The 27,703-nt window shown below is 43.1% G+C and overlaps 2 protein-coding genes across 2 annotated transcripts in view; both read left to right on the top strand.

The window, feature by feature from the left end:
• Positions 1-1,434: 1,434 nt before the first annotated feature.
• Positions 1,435-14,722, top strand: bsg (basigin). The gene is made up of 8 exons (XM_041935653.1): positions 1,435-1,660; positions 8,480-8,648; positions 9,631-9,719; positions 10,650-10,786; positions 11,003-11,279; positions 13,233-13,257; positions 13,354-13,426; positions 13,564-14,722. The coding sequence occupies exons 1-7, from the start codon at positions 1,597-1,599 to the stop codon at positions 13,412-13,414; spliced, it is 822 nt and encodes a 273-aa protein (XP_041791587.1). The 5' UTR covers positions 1,435-1,596; the 3' UTR covers positions 13,415-13,426; positions 13,564-14,722.
• A 1,638-nt stretch (positions 14,723-16,360) lies between these two features.
• Positions 16,361-27,703, top strand: part of hcn2b (hyperpolarization activated cyclic nucleotide-gated potassium channel 2b) — a 38,193-nt gene continuing 26,850 nt past the window's right edge. The window contains exons 1-3 of the mRNA XM_041935552.1: positions 16,361-17,211; positions 18,948-19,371; positions 24,603-24,764. Coding sequence (XP_041791486.1) covers positions 16,361-17,211; positions 18,948-19,371; positions 24,603-24,764 — 1,437 coding nt within the window. The remainder of the gene's footprint in view (positions 17,212-18,947; positions 19,372-24,602; positions 24,765-27,703) is intronic.

The raw sequence follows: 27,703 nt of genomic DNA, 5'->3' as shown, positions 1-27,703 counted from the left end.
CTTTAATCTGAGGGGATTGTTGTTGTGGACAGATGGAATGAATACACTTGATTTACGGCTGTGAGTTTGACTTCACAATGTGAAATTGCTCATTCATATTCACAGTTTATTGTTGCATGTGTGCCCTTGTAACTACGTACTTGAAACATGGCAAGCTGTTTCAGTGTTTAGTCACTACAGCTTCAATGTTTAGACTGTTTTCAAGCTTTAAAATTGTGAATATGTAGATGAGCATCTTTTTCCAGGGTTGCAGCCTGAACTTTACGTGGGTTTATGTTTTGTGAATCTACATAAAATGTCTTGTGAAAAAGTAGAAATATTCCAATAGATTTTAATCGGCATTTTTTCAGAAATATTGGCATGGCCCATCTGGATGTAGGGATTTCCCGACATATTTTCCTGTACATTTACATTTACGTACTTGGAGTTGATAGGGAATATTGGATTAATCAAAAAAATTCCACCAAATTGAAACAGGATTAAAACCTGGACACGGACAGACTTGAAGTTGTTTTTTGACTCTGAAACATGTCAGGAATTTGTCTTATGTGATTTTTGATTTCCTGTTCCCTCTTTAAGTCTCCATTTGACAAATACCACCTCAGCAAGATTCCTACCATCACCATACTTTTGCTGATATTTGGTGTTTTTTTTTCCAAACTCCAGCAGTGAACCATATGGTCACCAGAGACTTTATTAATCTTACAGTGGAGAAATGTACTGTTACAGAAGCTTTTTAGAACACACAACGGGGGTGCAAATAGTAATCAAAGATGCAAATGAGAACAGTGCAAAAAATAAGGTCTATGTACAGTGAATGCAAGAAAAAAATAGAAATATATAAAAATACCTTCTAGTGCAAATGGAAGGAGGTAGATGTGGTTGATAAAGTTGTGTTATGATGAGTCTGAGCTCCCATCCCTGCCCAGTGGATTACCTGATCAAAATTAGGATTTTCTCTCTCTGTGGCAGTTTGCTGGAGTTCGAATCCAGATCCGTGCGATCACCCTCCTCTTTAGAATTTAGCCAAGGAGCTAAAACCTTATAGCTCAGTCTTTGAATACTGCAGACATGTCCCTGCACTTTGGAGAATTTTTGCAACAAACATTGACAACAACCTTTTGATGCTATGATGGCTGACATGAAGGCTAGTCCGAGCCCCATGCTTCATTACATATTGTTTGGTAGCCTTCAAAAATAACTTCCTTCACTAAAACACGCCTAATTATCCGCGGGTAAAGAAACATTCACCGCCGCTGGCGAATGCTTTCCCGTTTTTATTGAAAGATATTAAATTGAATCAATGTTTTGTCACATTACATAAGTGTATAATCATTACATAAGCTTAAATTGCTTTTATTGAAGACTAATGCAACTGATTTGGCGTGACCACGCCTCCAAATGGTACGTCATGTGTACGTGCTGATCAGGGCGTGTGCGTGAGGTGCAACTAGAGGACGACCACCGGATCGACTGTGGAACATTCGGCTGTTACATCGCGTCAGAAAGTTCGCAAGTAAAGGAGGAAGAAGATTCAGCACGTCGTAGCTAACATCGCGTCTATTCGACGACTTAGTAAACGCTAAATTGTTAACCATGAAGTTACTGTGGGCTGTCAGTGCCCTTCTGTTGTGCTGTTGGCGAGCCGACGCGTCCACAGGTAAGTATTTTGTGTCAGCCATGTTGGTTGAAGATGTAGACTTTACCCTGATAGCCAACATTAGCGGCTAAAATGTTTTTCGGTTAATACCGATTGTGCCTTTATCCGATGTCGAATTCCTTTTTACAGCAGTCGTTTACGCACAGTGTTAACCAGCTCATCCGGGGTTGGTAAGAAACATAGTGACGCTAGCTGTATTAGGCGTAGTGTCATTGCTAGCGACACAGTTAGCTAACGTTAGCTAATTTGCAGTCGCAAAATCCTGTCGAGCGTTTCGTTCCTAAATAGCAATAACGTCGAATGTGTTTTTCTCCAGTCGCCGTCTGTCACTGTTTTGAGTTACAGAAAGCGATTTTGATGTCAAACGTTAGCAAATGTAAGTGGTCACATGAACGCAAACGTTAATTTAAAACGTATGGTGGTTTAGTAACGTTTGCTGTTGCCGTGTCCACTGAACCGAAGGGTTGCTATGCATTGATGTTAGTTATTAAGGCCAGCTGTTTTCACTGTTCTGGCCAGCGTTTTCCAGAACCCGAAGGATCTTAGTCTATCCTTGCCTTTAAGGAACCGGAGACCTTTCCTGTAATGTCTACAGTAACTGCTTGAGTCGGTGCCTTGTTCTGGTTAAACGGTTAAATGTTATCATTGATTAAATGAGCCGTTGGCCCAATCCACGTGATTTGTGTCAGCTGTCGCGAGCCAGTATTTCAAGTATTCTGTTGTTTGCTATTAAAGGATTGAGAATCTACCCTTATTGATGGGCTTTAAATGACCTGCTTCTAGCCCTTCTGTCTCCCATTAGTTCCCATTAGATCGTCGTTCACGTTACTCGATAAAGAGCTCCATTTTATTCATGTCATGGCTCTTGGCTTGGTAACAGAAATTAATAATTATGCGTTGAATGTGTCACGTGACGTGTCAACTTTTGCTTTAGCAGCTGTTATGGTAACTAACAAGCACAAGGGCAGGCATCTCTGTTGTGAACAATCTCTGATAAAACTTAAGCCCACTAAGGAATTACATGGGAGCAAAATTATGTTGCATGGCAGCAGTGTTTCAGTTTTATTACAAAGCTACCTCACAATTATTGTCTTAACTGACAAAGAATGATCACCCCAATGAGCAGGTTAGTGTTAAAACATAACAATACTCCACACATTATACACGATGTAGGTGCTGATTCAGTTGATATGGCACTCAGTCGTGTAAAGACTGTGTGTGTGTTTCTTGTTTAAAATTGAATTAGCAAGTATATACACTATGGACCCAGGTCGGATGCACACATTATTTGGCGCGGTTTCCTAAAGCATGGGTAAAACAAGGTCATTTTTATTTTGCACAGAGTACCAGCAACCAGACTGTTTCTGAAAGTTGTGCGCATGTGCGTATTAGTCTAACACATACAAGGAGCCCTCATGCCTCTCAATGTTTTTTGCTTTGGTAATGACAGCTGTGGAGTAGACCAGAAGTAAAATTAGATTTCCCTGGAGTTTCAGCTTCTTCTCTAGCTTAACTTTGGTGTGAAAAGTGGGTTACGAGTTGCAAAGGTAAAGCTACTTTGTGTGAAAAAAGCAGAAGAAGCCCTTTTTCCCCTGTGTATGTTCAGAACTTGATGTTTAGTCACAGTAATTTAGTAAATGGTGTTGAGTATGGACTCGTTATTGACCACCATTTTGAGACTCCAGCAGCTTAACCTGCTCTGACTACTATGAATCTTTATGCTGATAGCCTGCAGTCTAAGCAGAAGCTTAGTCTGTTAGGTTTTGTCTCTTTTTTTGCGGGGGGTGTTACATCCTTCTTGTACTGGTGACAAGTTTTCGCTCGTCTACCGCAGCTGCGGGTGCTTTCCCCCTCATCCGTCTGCATTAATTTCCAAACCGTGACCTTGACCAAAGAATACAACAGAATAGAATAAAAATCAAAGCTTTCTATGGTCTCTATACAATGTGTCTATTCTAATGCTTCTCACTGCTTTCATCATGTTAGAACCATTGACATCCATCTTCTGTTGGAAAGGATGCTGCATTGTACTAGCTTTTCCTGTACAGAAAGCAAATTTCAATATATTTTGTCACGTGAGTGTTGAAAGTGGCGTCAGGATAGCGTGTTTTAGTCTTTGTTATACCATTTGTCTTTTGAAATGCTGAGCAAATTTAAGCTTGGGTTGTTAATTTTCAACCAGCCGGGTTACTGAGAAATTGAGCTTTCTATGAAGATAAAGGTGTTTCCCCATAGTGTGGGTTTATTTGCTCCACACTACTGTTTTTGTGCTTAACAAATCTCATGCTAACTCTGTATGGCATCAAATATTTAATCTTTTTCTTTTCCCTCTATGTTAAAATTTATATTATATGCATGTAGAGACTAATGCTCGTGTTGACAAGTTCACAAGTCTGCCTGGGGGTGGTCGATGTGGCCAAAATCTTCATGATTAAATTTTATATCACAGTAACGGTATATGTCACAGTATAATAATTGTTAGGATATTTCAAATAAGAAATGGTTGAAATAACCATAATGTACCATACTTCATCACATTTGATTATTTTCTACTTTTATTTGAAACTTCCATACAACCTTACATGAGACAACACAAGTTTAAAATCAAAATACTCAAAACAGTAAAACTAAATTTCTTTGGAAGAATGGAATGGAAGCTTGAAGACATGCAATGGAGGTGTGTTATCGCCACCAACTGTTGATCTCAGGTCATGTGAGAAGGTAGTAAGCAGTCCTGCTGCCCAGATCACGTGGCCTGGCGAGGCAGCTCGATTGCTACATTATGCTGCGTGCCCCAAATATATAGCTGAAACAATAAAACCGTTTCTTCATACAACCACGCAACCAGGACCAGACATTGTTCAGAGTTGCCCTTTCACACATGTAGGGCATTTGTTCCTGTCAGACGCATTCTCACGTACTCAAAATGCTCAGTTTTATTTAGGCGAGAGCTGGTGCAGAGGTAGAGCTTGCAGGAGGAAGACAAGAACTCCTCCACAATGACTGTGTTTACATCAATACTACATGTATTTGGCCTTATCCACGATATCAACGAAAGTGTGGAAGCCAATATACAGGCATGCAGACAAGATACAAAGCCGCTACACTCGGTACAATGTTATCAACACGCCCACTTGCTCGCTGTATGGCAGGGTAGCAGTGCAAACACTGTGTGTAAATATGGCTAAAGGCATATCTCCTGTAGTGGTATTACCACATCTCTACTGGTGGACACATTTACCATCACACAGTATATACAGTTGTACAAGCCAACCCTAAGTCTGCCTGTTTGTCTTTAAATTACATCTACTGACAGTTTTGAGTGGAAGTGTGTTGAAAATAGATCTTCCCAAACATAGTATTGAGCGTATCTTCGTGAAGGAAGTGCAGAGGAAAGGCTGTGCATCTTTTTCTGGAGGTTTAAAAAGTTTGCAGTTTGATATCGAGGATTAACTTAATTTTCGTCGTGATATTGTTTTTCGTATTGGTACCCTGGGCCCAGCCCTGGTTTTGTTCTGCTTTCTGCTGTGCTAGGATTTTTCCGAGAGGAGTGGAACTAGCTCGCTGTGCTGTGGCCAGTAGCGCGAGAATGTTATTCCTCCCTGGGCCCACCTAAGTTTTTAACCCCTGCTGACCAACACTGAGTGGCCAAACAAATCCGCCCTGCCCACTATGAATGCGGAGAGCCGCCATACTGAGAAGGAATCAAATACCTAAAAAAGTAAATCCTTCAGAAAGTGAGTTTGTATGACATAGACGGGGGTTGGTGAGCATAAACGCATAGCTAGAAAATAAGTTTCCTGACACAGCCACCCATACGCACTCAGAATTTGACAGTATAATCAAACTTACCTGCTCTTTAAGAGAGAATTGAGAATCTGTTTGGTACAGTCAGTTCCACAACCACTTAAAACAAGTGTTTTTAGTGTTATTCCCATGCGAATGCATCAGTGGCAGCTGCTGAACTCAGTGGGGATTGATCATGTTGACTTCCACCTACATTGAGGTCATGCAGACCCTGCATTAAATCATCAGCAGGATGTTCTGAAAAATATGTGTTAACCTAGTTATACACACTAACCGCTGTTGGCTGACGCTCGGCACAGCAGAGAAAAGGCACCAACCCAAAGGCCCGAGGCTTTCATGGATTTTTAATTTAATTTTATTATGTGAAATATTTTTCATTTCAGCCTCATCTGCTTTTCTCTTCATGTTCTGTTTAACTCATTGCACATTGTTTTGATTTCATGGGAATGCTATTATATGCGTTTAATGTTTTTGTTGTTTTGGTTTTCTTGCTTTAAGTGTCTTTAGGGATGCCTCAACCAAGCATTTTGCCAACATTCCCAACATTCATTACTGAGTAATTGCTCACACTAAGCCTTTGTTGGAAGGTACTTATTTTGCTAAATTAAATTGATGTGAAAGTCCACTGATAACAGATTCAGCCTATCACAGAGAGCCAAACCTAATAAATCTACACTCAGTGATAAAAATGGGGAGGACGAAATAGTGGAACAGTTCCAGTTGTCATGCAATACAGTTTAACTGCAACACAAATCACGGCCTCCAAAATGACTTTAACATTGAGTCAATGTTTTTCTAAACTGGTATGAAGAATGAAATATAACCTTCACAAAGGTAGGATTTATTGCGAGGCCGCTGTATTAGATTAGATTAAGATTGATGCACATAATAAAGATTATGGCTTCATGATGTGCTCACAGATCAGCTCTGGTCATCCCGAATTGCTTTTTATGCTGCATTTCTTATTTTTGTACCAGGATCAAAACATTTCCCACAATAATTGGGTGAAAATGTTACTCTGATCTATGTGCTTACTTTCATATTTTCATTTCATTTGTGTTTTATTAACATTGTTTCTTTTTCTTTCTTTTTCCTATTTGCTTGTCTGTCTTTCATCACTGCCTTTTATCATCCATGAAATCCCCTGGCTTGCTTTAAACCCACTTCATTCAAAATTTTTGTTAAATCTGTTTGCTGGGCTGACTGTAAACGGCGCTCAGCTGGCTTTATCAAGTCTCCCCTGTCTCAGATGAAGCTGCTCAGTGACAGTGCACAGCTGCATTGTGAGGTGATAGGAAACCCCATCCCTGAGGTGCAGTGGTGGTTTGTAGAGGGTGAAGAGCCCAATGAGACCTTCACCCAGCTCTTTGACGGGGCACGGGATGACCGTGTGCAGATAAATGCCACATATATAGCACATGCCACTAGCACCATTCACCTCACTCGCCTCACCTTCGACGACTCGGGCACGTATGAGTGCCGCGCTTCCAACGACCCTGACCGCAATGAACTGAAGAAGACGCCAAAAATCAAGTGGATCCGCTCGCAGGCAAACATTATTGTGATCGAAAGTGAGTGGCAGAGGAAGCATGAGGAGAAGTAGCTTGGCTGTTCTCTCCTCATTAGTGAAGTCCTGGACATTCAGCTCCTGTTACACTCAACTCCCATGCTTCCCGGTCCAATACCCTGTCCATCCTGCTTCACCCAGTATACACTCTCCCTTTCCTGTCCCCAAAGCTCCAAGGTTGTCCCGTAGTAAGACATAAACCCGGTCTTAAAGGGTGGCTGGGCCGCTCCCTAATCCTGTATTTACCTGTCACGCAACATGCCTTCAATCTGATGCCTTTTTTTCCCCTGTTTTAAGGCTTAGGAACCATTATGATTTTTTTCTTGGATATAATACTGGTCATAAGGTTGGAAATTTGCAAATGGCTCCTGCAGGAAAATTTTTGTATACCAGCAAAACATGAATATTTAATAATTTTGAGAAAAACAAAAAAGGGGTGTCAGATTACTTGAGTAGTATTGCTTCTTTGTAGATATTTATTTTGCTCCTTTTCCTTAATTGATACTAACATTGGCAATGCCCCTTTTGTTCATGCTTGTAGACCATTGCTGTGGCTTGTAGCCAACTGAATGGTAGGCACACATGATGGCAACTAATTATTGAAAATAGAAGATCAGTCATGGGGTATCTTTCTGCCTTGTGGTCCAGTATTATTTTTTGTCACTTTGGAAGAATTGGTCAGTTTCTTCACCTGATTGAAGCAAAAAATACGTGATTGTTAGATTTTATCGTGTGATTGGCAGTTAAACTTTTTTTTATCATCCCTTTTTGTTGCTTCTTCTGCAAGTACTTATGAAAACATCTTTTCCCCATGACCTTGTTGTAGACTGCCTAATAGATTTCCAGTACAACTCCTATTCTTCCCTCCATTCTGCTGTTGGTGGGACAGATCTCCCCTTTTTGGGGAGCTCTTTCCACCTTTCTTGGAAAACATCTGTGCATTTGTTCAGAACTTGTACTTGTGTCATGTGTTTTCTTGGTTTAATTTGTGAAAACATTTTTTTTCCTTCTCAAACTTGGTAAGTTGAAGCAAAATGCAAAGGACTTAGGTGGTAATTCTTCTTTGATTTCTGCTTGACACCACAACGCTCAACAATTGTCTCAGAAAAATAAAATTACTTTGTATCTCAATTAGTATTTACACCCCGGTGACAGCAAGAGGAATAACTGAGAAACTGCTAAGTGCTGTGTTCTCATAGTTTACTTCTTCCACCCTTCTTCCACCTTGCTCATCAATGAGTGTGGGCATAGGGTGTAGGGTTGTCATGTACATGGTATTTCTGTTAAGACAACTGTTGAGTGTTGAGGAATAATGATGCATTTCAAGGCAATACCTTGAGCTCAGTAGTTAAGAATAAGAAGGTGTTAAGAATTGGCAGTTTTTCTGAAATTTTACTTTTTAGAAATGGATAATAATTTATTTTCCACTCTCTGTTTATCTCAAGCACCCAACATCATCACTGACCCTGTTGAGGTAATCAACCAGACCACTGCCATCCTGAGCTGCAACTTGACAGAGTCCAGCCTTCCCATCAAGGGCTCCCAGTGGCTACACAATGGCAAAGTCATTGAAAGCTCCAAGTCTACCGATTCTGCTCCATTCACGGTCCTCCGGTAAGTTGCTACATCCACCCTGCGTGTGCCATATGGGCTGATATGCCCTGCAGTTACTATGGCAGAATGAAGGCACTCAGCCTCTGATAGTAACATAAAATATGCTGTTTTGTAAAGCAGAAGAACTCCTTTTTCCCCATAGAGGCCTGTGTCTGTTTTGTACGACTGTATAATTCACTGATAAGCAGTACTGAGAGAACTATGTAAGAAAATGGCAAATCCAGTCGGCTTTAATACTTGTAGATGTCCCATGGGCTGAAAGACTGAGCATCACTGATGTTGGAAGACATTTTACCACTTCTTATTCTGAAAGAGAGCTGCTGGCCTTGCATGTCTTGCTCTAGTATTTATTTCCTCCCTTCTTAGCTCTGATTCTTATTCTGTTCCTTTTTGCTTTGTTACCGTCAGTAGCCTTCTTTATCCTCTACTGGTTTTTCCCCTTCCTACTTTGCCTTTTGCTTGTCTGTCATCCCTCCCGTCCTCACTGTCCTCCCTGGCTGCCTCCATTAGCAGCAGAGCTGGGGGCGCTATTCAGGCATTCGCTGCTCTTCATTAGCAGAGAGATGGGCCGTGCAGTCATGCAGCTTTGCCAGTAGTCTTGGCAGCAGGGATAAGCGCCCTTAGCAGTGTGCTCACTTGCCCTGACCTTAATTCCCCATTAGAGAGAGCAGGCAGGGCTGTATGGGACAGAAGCGCCAAACAAAAGTGGGATTGTAATTACCAGAGGAAATGTGAAATATTTGTTGCACGGACAAGCAGCTTTTTTTTTTTATCCCCAGCTCCCGAGCATAAACAGGGTTCCACTGTGAATTTTCTGCTTAGCTAAGTGAAAAAATAGTCACTGTCATTAATGGGCCTTCAGCTGAATTGGTTTGAAGTCACCACTTGCTATATGCTCGGTCACTTGGTCTGCAGAGAAACATACACCTGATTTCTATCATGAAGAGTGTTCTCAAAGCCTTACTTTGTTCTCTCTCCATAGTTTGGACAAGATCACCTACAGTTCTAGTGGACAGTATGAATGTGTGTTCCTGACTGAACCAGAGGTGAAACAGACAATTGAAGTCAAAAGTAAGTTCATTCATGAATATCACAAATCAATGTTCCGTTCATCAGTCATTTCATGTTTTAACTAACTGAGGATCTGTAATATTGGAATTTTACTGGAAGATACTTGGTGGATACGAGCCCTGATCTCATCTGGTGTTTTTGTCTATGTGCTGTTGTGCGTTTCATCATTGAGGAAAATGGTTCTGTGTCAGATACTATTGAAATCTGAGTGTCACCTGCACATGCAGCAGAGAAGGGAACAATCAAGCGGATGACAGTTTGATAATGAATGTCAATTAAAGTTCAACATCAAGGAAATGTTTAAACCGAAAAACCTGGGAATTGATTATGGGAATCAATAAACAAATGTATTATTATGATGGTAGTTTTGGAGACCTTCCAATGGTTCATGGTTTTGAATTCTCATGTTGAAGTGCCTCTTGCTGCGGGTTAAATGAGGGCAGTTCAGTTCATCAGTCCACAAACTCCCGCATTCTAGTTTTAATGCCTTGACGCCAGCGTCCGTCCGTCTGTCCCATTTGTATGAACGTGATATCTCAGGAACTTTCACTTCATCTTAAGGATTACATGATTAGATTTTGGTGGTCAAAGGTTGCTGTCACTGTGAACTCACGTTCATCCTGTTCTCATGAACACTATATCATAACGTAAGAACTCGTATGCTAATTATGACAAAACTTCACACAAATGTCTCATAGGATAAAAGTGAAGAATTGATGAAATTTTATCCAGAAGGTCAAAGATCAACTTCGCTGTGACATCATAATGTTCTGCAAAAAACACATTCAACACCATAACTCAAAACAGAAGGAAAGATTTTCACCATATTTAATATTTTCACAACTGTGCTGATTGTAGACTGGTTGGTGGAGGCATACAGCTGCACAGCGGTAATTTTGGATTGTATGTATGTTCCTCTTCCTGCTGTAGCTCTCCCACATGTTGCTGCCTACAAGCACTCTGAGCACGGCAATGAGAAGGACAAAGGTGTGATGGTGTGTGTGAGCCATGGCTATCCACTGCCCACTGACTGGACCTGGTTCAAAGAGGAAGATGGCGCCTCCACGGTATGTGTCTCTCAGGCTTGTAACTTTTATTATCTTGAAATTATTCATGATATGTTTTTGACGCACAGTTTTAATCCAGAGGACATGATTTTACCCAGTCACCTTTTATATTGTGGTGGTTTATGAACTACAAATATGTGTGTCCTGCATTGAACTGAATTTATGCTCACACCTGTCTTGCTGTTTGCGTTACTAACTCTGAAACATAACCCTCAGCCTATCATCAATGGCACAAGCGACAAATATGAGATCAAGAGCACCCCTAACAAGACCATTCTGACCATCAATGACCTGAGCATCGAAAACGACATTGGAGACTACATGTGCTCTGGAACCAATGAACTCGGCACAGCCTCCGACAAAATTCACCTGCGTGTGCGCAGTCGCTTGGCTGCTCTCTGGCCCTTCCTTGGCATTGTGGCCGAGGTCATCATCCTGGTGACCATCATCTTTATCTACGAGAAGAGGAGAAAGCCCGATGAGGTCAACGACGGTACGTACACCCCGCTGCTGCTTCCACCACCACACATTATATCGACTCGTAGGTCGCGTTCAGGCCGACAGTAGCACTGCGTTATAAAGCACTGCCGTCTCATTCATTTCAATGAGCCCACCGTGTTGACTCACTGTCAGAGTTCAAGCGAGAGAGAAAAAAAAACAAAACTGCGGGTCACTGGCAAATACGTTGAACGTCATCCGGCATGGTACTGCGTTTGCTGGTCAAATACGTAAAAGTTCAAATTCTTTTACAGCACTATGTTGTAAAATCAGTCCTACTACTGTAAACTACTAATGACAGTACTATGTCATATTTAATCTTCTCATGATACCTGAAACACGCCACCACCAGTGCTTTCCCTTTTTAACACTGTGCTGCTTTTGGTCTGAACAGCCAATCAGAGCTGAGAATTTTGTCAATTAGCCACAGTGGTTGGAGAATTCCAGAACTTACATTTTGCTATTTTGCTAATTACACTGATGTTACAGCACCCTCATATCATGAATAATTGGCTACCAAAGGGGTCTAAAAATGTCCAGCAAAACACACACTGAAATTTTAAGGGTAGATACGGTCTTTTCCCAACCTGCACTCAACCTCTCCGTCATAATGTGTGGCTAAAAGAACACACGCCTCGTCTGAGTCATTAAACTTCCAACAGGACAAAAACCTCAAACTGTAGGCCTTGTTAACTGAGCTGTGAGTTGAGATTTAGCGCCCCTCCAGTGGCTACTTGGAGACGAGTAAGGCAAAGCATTGCTCTTTAGGTGGAGATGTGTATATACTGTGCTTGCATGCGTTCCATATGAACCCTTTGGTTTTGCTATTATTTGTAAATAAAATGAAGATCAGGTGTTGGCTTCACCCTGTGTGTAAACAATCTGTGATAGAAACTATTATTTTTATTTACATTTTATTTCTCTGTTCGCTGCTGATTTTGCATTTTGGTAAGTGAACAAAACTGCATGTCAGACTGAAGTGGTTGAGCTGAGATGACCGCGTGGACAAAGCTATGGGAGTCTGAATGAACAGCTTTCATAGTCGCCACTTCTGAGAGGAATGTGCTCGGAGATTTGCTCACTCTTTCACTGGCCCTGCCATCAGAGCAAGCTTTAAAATCTTTCCTTCCCACTTCACGTATTGGTCTTTTTACGATGACTGTGTTTGAGCCACTGAAAGAGTCACATGAGACACGTCAGCTAGTGTAATGGTTTGACATGAAATTGGACAGGTTGAAAAGTGAGAGGTTTCAGCATTCTGTCTGCATGCTTTCTGCATCTTGTACTCTATGCATGATAAATGCTAGGCAACCCTATTCTCAAGACCAGTACATCATTTACATTTCTCTCATTCACCCTTTGGCCACAGAGGTGATGTACTCTCGCCTTACCTTGTGATTACTGCCACTATACATGCTAGGTTGTGTTAGCTCTGCCAGTTTAAAGGCATTGACTGTTTTTGTATCTTAATACAGCCACTGCAGTGTTCTTTTGGTGTCATTTGCTTGTATTGCATGAGCCTCTGTGATGCTAAGGGGTGATTCTTGACAACGTACAAAAATGTTCATGAATGGCAATTTTCAAATCTTATGACAGATTTCCTAAAGAGACCTGCATTACTTTATTGAATGACATTCAGCAACATGTCTTTTATAGAACACAAACAGCGATTGTATGTGGAATCGCCCGATAAATTATTTTCTAAGGTTTATTTCTACCATTCATTGTCAGAAACGCAACAGGTGGGCATGCTTCAGGTCATGGTAGATTTGATCATAACCTCATTGGAATCCTGTTGCAGAGGATGTCATGTTCTAACATTTGCTACCGTCATATTGTGGGGGAGGGGTTGGCATGTAATGCTTGCACCAGTCACAGACATGTAGCCTGCTATTGACTGACTGTTTTTTGTTTTGCCCTCCCTTCATTGATCATTTCTGCTGTCCAGATGACGACTCAGGATCTGCTCCTCTGTAAGTACAGTCAGCAGCTTACTACCTTGATTGTCACCAAAGGTTTTTATTTATTTATTTTCTTACAGAACTCATGTTTGCTCATTTGTTTTTCAGGAAGAGCAACTCGAATGCAAATCACAAAGACAAGAATGTGAGGCAAAGGAATTCTAACTAGAAGCTGAAGGAGGTACGGTGGAAATTCTGGATACAGTTGTGCTATACAAAAGAATTATAGGAGATGAACCAAATGTACAATCTGAATCCGTTTGAATGCTTTGAAACAAATGTAATTCTTCACTCATGCAGCTTTTTTTTCTCTCCTAGATGGATGTCCAGACGGCAGTCCGGGATTCAGCCCATGTGTTGCACATTATACTGTGCACCCTGCAATTTTAAGTACCTTTTTGTGCTTGGGTGTTAATGTTTTAAGAAGTTGACTGATTTCATCTTCTTTTCCTTTCTTCTCTATTCTTCTCCACATCACTCAGCCAGAGAACATAGCGTGAAATCATTTCTGCTTGAGGCCGTGGGGCAAATATTGCATGAGTTTAAATGCTGTTCTATAAAAGTGTGTGTTGTAAAATCACTAGAAAGTTCATGTGAGGAATGCTTAGTTTGTGGTTATTTTCTGTTGATGCTGATGCTTCCTACACTGACCCTCACATCTGTCAGTTTTGCTTTTATGTCCCCTGATATGGATATGTCACTTGTAAAGCAGCACAAGTTGTGTCTAGAGGATCTGAGACAATTCTGATCCCGATGCGTCACTGCCATTCTTTTAAAGCAACGACAGGAGTGTGTTTGAGGAATTCACACATTTGATCTCTCCCTGCACCACCACAAACCTCCCATAGCAGAGTTTTATACTTTGCCTTAACAAGCGCCATTTTTCTTTTTGTCTTTTTGCATTTTGTTACCTGTTACAAGATTTAAATGTGACACTTAAATGCAGAAATGACTTAAGATTCAGTGTCTGCTTGGTTTTGTTGCCGTAAGAAATTACACTTGTAGTAGGAGAGCTTTAGTCCCTTTAAGTCATGCTTTTATTTCCTTTTCCTCTTCACATATTTTAAATCGGAAGTTTTAGTCACTAATATTTTTTTGCCGGCGTCACATCCTAATACAAATATATTCTTGAGGACCAAGTGATGTAACATCTGTCGCGTCTGTTGAAGGCAACTTGAATACTGCGCACTGATGTTTCAATCTAACACAACAGAAGTTTAATAAGATGCTTTTCTTTCTCACTCGATGTGATCAGAGATAAAACGTTCGTGTGCGATTGTTGAACCGTCGTCTCTGTTCCTTTCATTGTGTAGATGATTCAGAAGCCATATGTTCCATGAAATCTGAGTAGTGTTGTGATTGGATGTTGCAAATAATAAAAAAAAGACCTAGTCAGAATTGTGTTAATTGTTGTACCTCCCAATACATGAGACACCATCTGTACAACTTGCACAAACTGAATAAATATTGGATTTTACATCTGTTTATGTAGTTTTGTTTTGAACATGATGAAAGGGTGGCCTAGAATAGCAGGTCACAAAGCCTTGACCTGTTGGCCCAAATACCTGCACAGAAGAGCGTAATCTTTTGTTGGCTTTTCTGTCCAGCAAACAAACACCATCAGTGTATCAAGGTATAACTGTCATAAAAAACACAGTTAAAACAAGTGGAAGGTGTTCTGAAAAGAAATGTGTACTGACTGAGCATGACATCAAAGTGTCTGTTACTGTTACCAGTATGCGGCTGATGAAGACTGAGGCTGAGCATGTCAGTAGCTTTATCACTGTAGACTTGCATGCTTAAACAGACATACAAAGTGATGAACAGGAAAATGAGAGATCAGTGTTTCTCAAACCTTACCTCATTGAAATGTTGATTGCTATCATTCTTAAACATGCAGAGTAAACCTCAGTGAACGTGTCAGAGAATCTAAGAGGTTCCCTGCAGATACATGCATGATTCAAACACAATCCAATGTGGCAGTTGTAGGGCTACAAACAAAGAATATTTTTAAAACTTCAGACGTGTCGTTAAATGTTCTACCTCAAGGCTCAAGCTTTAGGTAGAGCATTGATTTTTACCCCACATAAATTCCAGCTTCAAGCCCAGCTCAGTAAAAGCCAGTAAATAGCATTGTTTGTGACCCCCTTTTTATTAGTATAACTGATGATCTTGTGTGCTTCCTCACAGTAAAGAGGAGATTTAGCTTTAGGTTTTAAATATTAAAAGCTCTAATGATTGCCTGTATGACTGTAAAATATGGCAAACATTTGTAATAAGGACCCTGCAGTCTCGCCTGGTCGAGCCCCAAACCAGCAAGCTCTGCACAATGTATTATTGGTGCGTCTGAGTGCCTGAAGACAAACCCCACTGGTTTATCGGGAGGCTGGACACAGTGCAATGTGCATATTCTACCACAAGGTGGAGCCATTTACCAAAGAATGGGAGGACGCGACCATATTCGCAGACCATTGACCTAAAGCAACAGGCAGACGCTCCTTTCACAGTCTCACAAATAGTGAAGAAAGATCTACTATTAGATTGACGGCTGATGGATCACCTGACCCTGGCAGTTTTGATCACTGGCTGACTTGAATCTACCTGAGATCTACTGTGGATGACAGGAACTGGAGAACTTGGTGGTTTCTTGTGACCCTCATCTTTCACCTCTGTCCTGCTGTTACTTGTTCCTGTTGGGTGAGTTTATTCAGGTCTTTAACAATATATTTTAAATGTGTATTTATAACCTAAACAGAGTTTTGTTTCTAGTCACGCTCTCGGGTGATTGGGTGTGTCCTGCTTTGAGGAAATTATTTCTTTTGTTGACATTTTTTTTTTTTTACGTAAGATACCTGTCGGTGGTTGCAGCCTAGAGGTAATGCTCTCTCTCTTTCTCTCTCTCTCTCTCTCACACACACACACACACACACACACACACTCACACACACAATAACAGGAGCCAGGTTGCAGCCATAGCAACGCCACCGGTGCGCTGTTATCCTTAAAGTGGCGTGTGGATGGAAAGCAGAGGGCTGTTGCTGCTTTGAACCCCACACTCCTTCCTCGGCCGCCGCCCAGTCTCGCCGGGTTCAAAGTCCGCCTTTGTCTGCCTGTGATGGACGAGGCGGAGGACGGCGAGGAGGAGCCCAAATTCCAGCAGCCTCGACCGCCTCGAGTGGCCAGCCTGGTCGGATGCGAGGAGCATGGGAGCAGCGGAGGGGCCAAGATGAAGAAATTTACGCCAGGAGGCGGAGCCGCGTCCGTTGCGCGCAAAAACTCCAACAACAATGAGCTGTGGCTCCTGCAGGACGAGGACTCCGCACCTGTCAGCGCCAGCGGCAGCTCAGCCTCTGCTCTGCTGTGCCAGAGGGATGCTGCCGGCGGCTCAGAGGCGGACCACAGAGGTGGAGGGGACACCGTCTCAGAGGCAGGCGTGATCGCAGCGGGAGCCATCGGCATGATATGCAACAAAAACGGAGACTGTAGAAGGGACCCGACCAGTTCTGGGAGCCTCTCCTCTCTCATCTCAAGGCAGGAGAAGCAGGCAGATGGAGTAGGAGCAGCAGCTGAAGACGGCAAGGCTGCAGTCATGGACGGCTCTGTCACTTCAGCGGGGCCCCTGACACAGGGGCCGGGGGCCGAGGTCAAGACCGCGGCAGCGATGGAGAAAAAGGACTCCAGAGTCTCCTTCTCCAACGCCCCGACTAGTAAAGGACAGACCCCAAGCCAGCAGTCGCGAAACTCTGTCACATTTTCCAAAGCCGAGGATGGCTCTCAGATAGTGCCGGATGATGGAGACTCGAGAGGGAATCAGACTTACATGCAGCGGCAGTTCAGCTCCATGCTCCAGCCCGGAGTTAACAAGTTCTCCCTGCGCATGTTCGGCAGCCAGAAGGCGGTGGAGAAAGAACAGGAGCGCGTAAAGTCAGCGGGTAACTGGATTATCCACCCATACAGCGACTTCAGGTACGGGTCAAACTGAGTCAGGCTCATGAGCGCTGCACACTATGGATGTGGTAGTAACACATTCCCTTGCACTCCTCCTGCATACCAAACCTCATATGAGAAAAGACTGAAAATAGAATATTCATGTGTATCTGAAAGGCAGTGGGAGACTCCTCCTTAAAGAGTACTTAAGCTGCAGCCAAGATGAAAACAAAATAAAAAATAAAAGCACAAATAAGTACAAATACTATGGGATATTTATGTATTTTTTTTATTGTTCTTAAAATTTAGGGCATTATGAAAATTATTTATTGACGCCAAATAGGTTAAACTTGAGCAAATAATCCTTTAATCTCAGCAGTGCAAACCCCAAGAGGCATAATGGGATCATATGAAATACACCACCACCCACACCCACCCTGTTTCTGTTTGTTTTGTATTTCCTCAGAGGAATACTGGTTTCAACTTTGAGGCTGCACTGTAGACCATCTGGCTAAACTGATGCATTTGGGACTCCTGTGTTTGGAACAAGCGAGCGTCCTGAAAGCAGGCTTCCTCTAATGAGTTTCGCCTTAATGATGAAGTTGTAAAAGTTCTGCCGCTGGGTGCCTGAACATCTGTTTCAGCACCGAGGGCAGCTCCTCCAGTTATCTCGAGTGTAAAACCGCAGCAGGCTGTCAGTCAGCCATCCGCCTGAGCTCTTAACTGGCTTTTACTCAAATTTTTCAATCAACGTGTTATTTCCCAGAGTGCTGATGAGTGGTTTTGTGGGGAATTATATCAAAACTGACCAATTTTCTGAAACGGAGAGCGCTCAAGTCGTGACTCAGCACCGATTCTCAGTCAGTTCCTCCCTTTGCTTTGCAGGCTCCCCCTCACTTTCAGCTGATCAGACAGCAGTGTAACTACGGATTTCACAACAACCCTCACAGAAACATACAGGGCTGCACCTAAGCATTATTTATATTATAGATTAGCATGGCAGTTCTTTTCTTTGTTTATCATTTGGTGGACAATATGTTAGAAAGTAGTGAAAAATTAGTTTCCTGAAGCCCAGTGTCACGACTTCTAATGTGTTAAAGAAGAGCAGAGATTAATCACATTGGAAAAGCTGTTTTTTGTTGTTTTTGCTTGAATATCGATTAATCAATTATCAAAATAGTTGCTAATTAACTTTATGTTAATCCAAACCTAATCATTTAATTGCCTAATCAGTTCAGCTCTACATTCAGAGGCGTCGCTCTTATAAGGCAGGGCTTAAAATTCATAGCTCCCGTGGTGGATTTTGTGTCATGAGCTTTGTGTAAAGGTTGTTTTGGAGGAAACGTAAACACGATGAATCAGATTTGAAATGGCGCTTGATTCCTGCTGAGACATCCTCTGCCTGCGTCTGGACCGTCTGTTGTTCTTTGATTTTTGGATGAGTTGCACCCATCTTATCTTTCCAGCAGCGCTCCCGTCTCTCTTCTTGTCCTTGGTTTGACCTTGTCTTGGGTCAGATGGTATAGGTTGCCTCACCAGGAGATGATGCAGTGCACTTGGTGGGCCGAGCAGCCATTTGTCGCCGTGTTCAGGAGTGGCGCTGTGTTCTCAGAGAGCAGAAAAATCATTTGTCATAGATCAGATAGCATCAGCATATTTGCAAGCATTTGATGTGCTCAGCGTTTCAGTTCATACACACTGAAAGTGGCTCAGGTTTAGCACTTCTCTGTGTTGGTCCCCCTCATATTTCAGAGCGTTTCTCTTTACCCCGTCAGGTTCTACTGGGACTTCACCATGCTGATGTTCATGGTGGGCAACCTGATCATCATCCCCGTGGGCATCACCTTCTTCAAGGACGAGACCACCACGCCCTGGATCATCTTCAACGTGGTGTCCGACACCTTCTTCCTCATGGACCTGGTGCTGAACTTCAGGACGGGCATCGTGTTCGAGGACAACACCGAGATCATCCTCGACCCCGACAAGATTAAGAAGAAGTACCTGAAGACCTGGTTCGTGGTGGACTTTGTCTCTTCCATACCTGTGGATTATATCTTCCTCATCGTGGAGAAAGGGATCGACTCGGAGGTGTACAAGACGGCCCGGGCGCTCCGCATCGTCCGCTTCACGAAGATCCTCAGCCTGCTGCGGCTGCTGAGGCTGTCCAGGCTCATCCGTTACATCCACCAATGGGAGGAGGTAGGCTGACATTCAACTTTTCTAATCCAATGAGAGGGACAGATAAGAGGCTGGTCGTTGCTCTGATCATGTAATGAATCATGTAATGGTGGTACATGAAAAAGACACAAATAATAAGAGAAAACAGAACATAAGCAGGGGGCACAGCTGTGTGTGCAGCTGTGACCTGACTGATACGGTATGATACATCGGCCGATATTCCGTAAACAGATATTTTTGGTGATGATGTGGCAGATTTGATTATTTAAGAAATGTGTTTAATATTACACAGTTGAACCATAAATGTCAATGTAGTATAAGAGCAAAAAAAATGGTAATTGCTAAGTCTGCATAATAACAAGTAATTAAAACATAAATGCTCACACACACACACACTCTTGTATTTCAATTAATCTTTGCATAGCATGGATGCAGATACTAACATTTCTTTACTATACAGACAAAATGAGTGGAGAAACATAAGGGATGCAGGTGCTTCCACACAGGTGTATCACATCGTACAATCAAACAGTTAACGTCCAATCATGTTGACAGAAAGATCTAAGTGGCTTTGAAAGAAGGTTTATTGTTGGGGCGCGGACGGCAGGAGCTCCTGTCACAGAGGCTGCTCCACTGGCTGGTGAATCAATGGGAACAGCTGCTGAAGTGACATCTGCATTAAGATCTATGGGAAAAACATCAGTAAACGGGGTCGGAAACCGTGGTCGACGGGCCACGTCTGATAGCCGAGATGCTCGTGCAAAAAATTTTCCTCAGGTCACTGAGAATGTCGATGCAGGGCGTGATCAGACTGTGTCGGCAACAGTCCATCAGTGATTACATAAAGTACGGTTGAGGTGCGTAAACGCCTCGTTACAAAGATGAATGCACATTTGAGAGTTGAGTGGTGCAAAAGCCACACAGGCACCAATCTACATCCTTCACTACATCATTGACAATTGTGTGATTGCATGTGTGGCGTACACCAAGAGGGACAGGCCAGGCCTGAATGCTTGACCCCTACAGCGCCGGGATCCGGTGGCTCTGTTATGCTGCATTTTGTTGCCATGGTTTGGGTCCACTTGTTCCCTCAGAGGCAAGGGTCACTGCAAATCAATGCAAAATTGTTCCACCCAACATTTCTATCCTGATTGGAGTGCTCTCTTCATCATCGTCATCATCATTGTCAGTCGTATGCTAGGGCTTTTTCTGGATCTCAGCCCACCTGAACACCTGGGGTGTCCATCTGATAAGCAAGTATCAGCCAATAATATCAGCTTGCTAAGATACGGACGTGCTCCTCCTAATTGTTAGTTAAAGTGAGGGTATGCTGGTTTGTTAAGGCTCCTCCGCATCTCGACCGTGATATTAGCTGTTATTTTAGCTCATTGCAGATATGCTTATCGACGTGTCTGTAGACCAAAAACAGTGTCGCCATCACACAGTTTTTCCACCAGAGGGCGCCGACAAGTTAATTTTTCAACTGTCGAACGTCCCGCTTAGTATGTGTCTCTGTCATAATCGTTAAAAAAAAACAAATCTAAGGGATTCCTATCAAGATTATTGTTTATGTTAAGTGTTTATGTTTAATATATCATGATTTTTTTGCTGCCAAATATCGATATCGGTATCTGTCTCAAAAACCCAGTATCAGTCGGACTGCATGAGATCATGCCCGTTGCCTCTCAGGACGATATTCCGAACGTTTCTCCATTTCCTTCAACATGCTGAAGCATCTTAAATTAGTGTCAGGACTAAGACAGCGCAGCGATGCAGCATCACTGTGCAGACTGTACGACAGCCTTCACACAGGAGGTTGTTTATTATGAATCCTGCTGATGAATTTTAGCTTCACTCCAGATCAAAGCTGTATTGATCGTCCCTGATGTGCCAGTGTAGAAGTAAGCTCCAGTTTGGGTATTATGACAAAGCATTTCACCTCTGCGTTTAATTGCATTTGCTTGCAAAGAAAAAGATTCACAAGTCCGACTGTGTGGGGAATTAATAATAAAATATTGGATTCCAGTGCAGCGGCTTCTGTCAGTGCACAACTCATTCTGTTTGTACATCAAATCAGTCCTCCACTGTATAATTACTTCCCGACACACAAAAATTAGGTTTTACCATGTTGTATAACAATAAGCCGAATAGCTCATCATAACATCATAATAAGAATTCATGAAAAATTCATTTGTGCTTATTGGTGGGAGAGTGGAAAGGGATTTTCCGAGGAATGAACCACAGGGGACACTAATTACTTTTTTCTTCTCAAAACGAGAGCTACCTTTCTCTTACTTATTCTAATGTTGAGTCTCAGCCGGTCGAGGCATCAAACAGTTGGAAATAGTTGATCACAGCCCGGCTAATGCAAGTTTTCTGATGACGTGACAGGAAATAATGTCGGTCCAAAGATAGATGCATTACCATCCATCATGGAACGATACCCTGCGTAAACACAATTAGACCGGGCCTGCTGTGTGCACGTGATCGACGAGGATCCCTGTTTGGGCTCATCTAGCATCTATGAATCAAACGTGTGCGCTCCCTCACTCTGAAAATAACCACCGCTCTCCTGATTACGGAGGGGTAATTTGAGCTTGACGAGAACCCTGATAACCGACTCAAACGCTCGCAGCTTGAACGCTCCTTTGCTTCGCCTCAGCCCTGCCCTGGATCAGCTTAGTTCAGCTGAGCTCTGTCTGCTCAGCTCGATCCAAACGTGGCTCCCCTCAGCCCGGCTCTGCTCGGCTTAGCTCAGCTCAGCTGCAGCGGGGGGTTTCCTAAGAGATCATCTTGCTGTTGGGATGATTTCACTGTCCGGCTCAGCTTTAGGCTGAGAACGCTGGTCAACAACAATGCTCAGAAATTAAAAAAAGACACAGCAAGTCAACAGAGTGTTTTTTTGACATGAATATATTGGTGTGAAGCAGAGATAAGCGTTGTCGGGACTAACCGGAGCAATTTCCTGAGGCAGGAAGCCCGTATCAAGGCTCTCCCCTTGCTGACATGCCTCAGAGGAGGCCTTTTTTCATAAGCGAGACAATGATGGTGAATGGGTGGCAGCGGGAGTGTATGCATGAGAGTGGGGATTGTTAGTGGGAGTAATATTAATCAGGTTCAAACAGTTTTCTGTGCCACCGTGTTCATGATCAGGTGCAGCAGAAAGTACTTTATCTGTGTTTTATCAGGCTGTGAGTTGTGGTCACAGTAATGTGCCCTGACCCAGATTGTGGTCTGACAGTGACACATGGCCAGGTGCCGTTCTGGTGTCGGGGGGAACATTAGTCCTGGAGCCTCATTAATCATGATGGGAACGCTTCCTAATCGCAGGGCAGGGCCTTACAGTGTGTTTCCCTTTCTCCTTCTACCAATTAGCTAAGCTCATTAGCCATGATAGGAAGCAGTCCAAAAAAGTCTAGACAGTAGTGTCTTTGCATTTGGTCTTAAGATATGCAGAATGGTGAGAACTCAACATATATTTCATGCATATTTGAAGTAGGAACAGCACCTTGATGCTGAATACATGCAGATCTTCTATGTATGAAGAATAATGAAGAGATGTTTATTTCATAGACACAATACGTACGTGTTGTGAGCGTTTAAATCCGCAGGGTTCGGTAAACGTATCGTTGTGCAGCCAGACACGGACTGTAAGAAAAGACCCAGAGCTACACGAGCAGGTTGGGTTGGATGGAGGAATGCGTTAGACCGGTTGGCTCTCTTGTGTTGACACTGTAGTTAAAATGAGACATCGGCACCCCGGGGCTTCAGAGGAGAGCAGGTTTTGATATTCAAGCAAAGCTGCGAGTTTAGGGCAGCGAGGCCTCTGAAGTGCGGATGAGTCACCGAATGGCCTGACCTGGCTGCTCCCAAACTGTAAACTCACAACAGAGTGTGTGTGTGTGTGTGTGTGTGCTTTGTGTGTTGGGATAATCCTGAATTCTTGTCTGAAGTGAGACATGAGCCTTTGTTTTTGAGAAACCATCAAATTAGCCCATAAAGCAGGGATATCCAATATGCATGAATATATATGTATATTACATGCAGACATACAGAACATGCAGCAACTGGCCTACTTCCCTTATAGAAAAATTCTCTGTCCCTAGCGGGGAATATGCTTTGCTCACAATTTAGCAAAGCCTCCAGTTGGCCCAGCTAAGCAAGGATTACACACCAGTGCGCACACATGCACGTGCATCTACCCTCATGCACCGACACACGTACTGGTAACGAGGCCTGGCCGGCAGCCAGCAGCCAGGGAAGCCACAGCGAGAGGTGTTTACAAGGCTGCGACCGCAACACCAGCTCCACACAAATGAGCCCCCTCACCTGAGGGGGAGTAAATGTAGAGAGAGGTCGGCCTGGGCCGCTGATCAAAGCTTCATTAGAGGTCCGATGAGGTTTTTATCACGAGTGAGTACAGACCACAGACTCTGTGCTGGTTCATTTTCTCCACCTGGTTATAATGTGGAGCCTCGGCCCGATTCGCTCTACTCCTGATGGAGGAGGAATGACATACAGCGCGCCTCGCAAAACCTGTGGCGCCATCATACCGTGTTTCATGTTTCCTGTTATATTCACAGACGGCTGTTTTTGGTAAGAAAAAGTTTGATAGACACACCGTGTTGACCTGCCCAGCATCAAACGGTGAAATAGCACAGTTGAATACTGGACTTACATTAGCCCGGTGGCCAGAAACACAACTCCAAATGGATGTTAATGTTGCTCCGTAACTGCTTAATGTATAAATAAGGAACTGCATTTTATAAGATGATAATATATCAGTGTCATGCTCACAGTTTGTCCAAGTGGCAAAAAAAAAAAAAAATCAATTAATGCTGCTTTAACTGCATGTTAGTCAAACTGTTTCCTGTAGAGTGAACAGTAAGACGTTAAGGAATAAAAAATCACTTTGGCTGATTTGAGGTGGCTGTAATGACGTCCTCTTGCAAATATAACATGAACTAAATGTTTTCCGGTTGTTAATTAAAATCCAAACCACAGAGTGGATCAGGGTCTGTTCTGTCAAAAAATATGCACAAGTTGCACAACAGCTGCATCTCGACTGTTCTCTCCTCATTATAACGACGCGCTGCACGTCCCGTCTCTGAAAACAGAGTCAAGAGCTGCACATTTTACCTCCGTCTGTAAAAACAAACTGATTTTTCATTCCTCTCTCGCACATCTATCTGTCCCTTCCTCCTCTCCACTTTTATAACCCTCTCTCTGCTTGTCTCCTCTCCTCCTGACAGATCTTCCACATGACCTATGACCTGGCCAGCGCTGTGATGCGAATATTCAACCTGATTGGTATGATGCTGCTGCTGTGTCACTGGGATGGATGTCTTCAGTTCCTGGTTCCCATGCTGCAGGACTTTCCGTCTGACTGCTGGGTCTCCCTCAACAAGATGGTGGTAAGCAAAACGCTCTGTGTGTGTGTTTGTGTGTGTGTTTGTGTGTGTGTGTGTGTGTGTGTGTGTGTGTGTGTGTGTGTGTGTGTGTGTATGCAGGGGTTAAAGGTATTCACAAGTCACACAATCACACGAACATCAGCATGCAAAAGTGTTCGGCCGAGCAATTACTGCACAGCAGAGCATACAGCATAGAGTATCCTCCATGGAGCACAAAGGTGTGTTATTTGCAGGCAGATGGGGAAATGGGATTTATTTAAGGTTGAGTCCTGCACACATGCATGCACACATGCGCGCGCGCACACACACACACACACACACACACACACACACACAGGACCGGCCTCAATTAAGCCCTCTCTAGTTAAACCCAGGAGACATGCCAGTGTACACAAAGCGAGGGATGAAAAAAAGAGCCTGTTTTTTTTTTGTCCGTTCGTGCAGCCCGTCACGCGGTTTGTTCTCCGTCCATTCTCTACTGCATCCCTCTCTTATTTACTTCTGCTCTCAGATGTCCTTCCTTCCTTCCCGCTGGCAGGTAGCTTCTGACCATCTGCTGATAGACAGACCAATAGGAGAGGTCCTCTCCAAAATGAGTGCTGGCACGAGAGAAAATAGCTCTCTGGAGAGCGAGTGGTGCAACACTCAAGCTGCATGAAAAACAATTATCGAACCAGGAAACTCACGAATAGTCATTATTAAAAGCATGTTCATTTCGAACTTTAACCAGCCAGTATTTTGCCAAACAGGAGCATCACTTGCTCAGTCAACCTTTGAACCCTAATATTTCATTTAAATCCCTTCTCAAGTAGCTTTAGAACTACAAGAAATCCACACACATGAATAAAATTCAACAGTAAGACAAACTACAGCTCCCAAATGGCCATAGAATTGGATCAGCATCCCTCTAAAACAGCTTCAATGAATACTGAACATTAGAACCTTAATGAAGGCAGGATTTAGTGCAGGGCTGTTGCATCAGACTATATTAGCTCCTAACCTGGCAAGTGAGGATGTATTCTGGATGTGCTTGTTACAACACTATTAAAACTGAAGATCCTTAAATGCTTAAGTAAGAGATGTTCACCATGACTTGCATCTTTTCAGATTTCCCCAAAACTTAGAGAGACATTTTGGTGTCTTTGGAAACTTTGAGTAGAAACTTTACTTGAGTAGAATTTAAATGGAGTTTGGTGGGTTTGAGAAATTTAGAGCAGCCAGAGCTTATGAGCAGTGTTTTTTCTTTCTTACTGTATTTCACATGCATGTGCACATTTAAACACATGTCCTCTAGTACCTGTGTTGGCTCTAATTGGACAATTGGATCAGGAGTTCGAGCAGATTCCGGTCGGTGGCTACTTATTGCTGTAGCATCAGAAGCTGCAAATAATTTTTCACTGGCTTTCGAGGGAGTTTAAACTTTTTCTTGGAGGGAACATCACATCGTCGTCGTGTCTGAGGAAGTTCAGCAGACTGGATAATTCTTCCCTCGTGCTTTTGTCAGGCGCAGGTTGTTTCCTGAGCCGCCTGACGCCGCTGTCGCTAAGAAATGTTTCATGTGCAGAGAATGAACCTTCTAATTTTGGCACATAGATTTGTGACACTCAGGCCTCGAAAATACTCCCCTAAAAAAAACACTGTGTACTGTGACTCACTGTGGTGCATGCTTGCTTGTATAGGGGTGTGTTTGTGTGTGTGTGTGCCTGAGATCTCCAGGAACAGATGGATCTCACACCCATTGACCCTAGGGGACATCGCTGTTTCTTCTCTGTCGTTCCATCTCTAGTGTCTCTTTTCATCTCTGGCCATCTTTCTTTCTCAGTTCTCTACACACACGCGCACACGCGCACACGCGCACACACGCACACACGCGCACACGCGCGCGCACACACACACACACACACACACACACACTCACTCACGTCTCTTCTGTGTCTGTGGTTGCCAGTGGTGGAAGAAGAATACCACACTGTAGAAATACAACCCTGATTTGCAAACAAACTCTGTTTACTGACATCAGTTTTCTGAAGTGTTCCTGAGCTCATTTATTAATCTCCTTTATCCAATCATGTGTCCACACAGTGGTGAACCTCGCTCCATCCTCGCTTGTGAGCGACTGAGCCTTTCCAGGATGCCCCTTTCATTCTCAATCATGATACTATCACCTGTTACCAATCAACCTGTTTACCTGTGGAATGTTCCAAACAGGTGTTTTTGGAGCGTTCCACTACTTTACACAGGAGCCTGGCTTGTTTGGAATCGAGGTTGCACTCTGGTACAAGTTACAAATTTATTTGTTGATTACATTTTGTATTATTAATCTCAATCTGCAAAGTAATACTAACCAAACATATCAAGTCAATGTAGTGGAGTAAAAAGTGCAATATTTCCTTCTAGTAGCGTAGTAGAGCATAACAGAAAATGGAAGTACAAGTACTTCAAAATTGCACTTAAGTAAATGTAATTTGCTACTTTCCATCCCGGGTGCTTCAGCTCTGTACGTCCCGTCTGCCTGACAGTAAACATTTGCAGCATCACAGACTTTGACTCAGGAATAAAGTGACTACAGTTTGGGTTTTACTGGCCTCCACTTGTTTTCCAGCCCACAGCGCTCAAACATGCCGATGCCCTCGACATCTGGGCTTGTTTTCTCAGGTCACAGTTGCAAATATAAATGTGCTGATCTCTTATTATCTCTCTGTTTTCTGACCTCAGAGAAAACGGCAGCTCTTACATTGCACAATTCCGTTTTTGTGTACAAAGTTAATTATCACCAAAGGGTATTAACGCAGAGAAAACACATTGTTCTCAGAGCTGTCATCCTTGAATCCCCTCTTGTTCCCCTCTCCCTGCGCTCCTTTCCTCCCTTGCCTTTACATTCATTTTCCCCGACGCCTCAGAGCGAGGCGTGGCGTCGGGGAAAATGAATGTAAGCGCGATGC

This window comes from Chelmon rostratus, chromosome 4 (assembly GCF_017976325.1).
Source record: "Chelmon rostratus isolate fCheRos1 chromosome 4, fCheRos1.pri, whole genome shotgun sequence".
Classification (NCBI taxonomy): Eukaryota; Metazoa; Chordata; class Actinopteri; order Chaetodontiformes; family Chaetodontidae; genus Chelmon; species Chelmon rostratus.
Note: the sequence above shows the minus strand (reverse complement) of the source record. Positions and strands in the feature narration are given on the sequence as shown.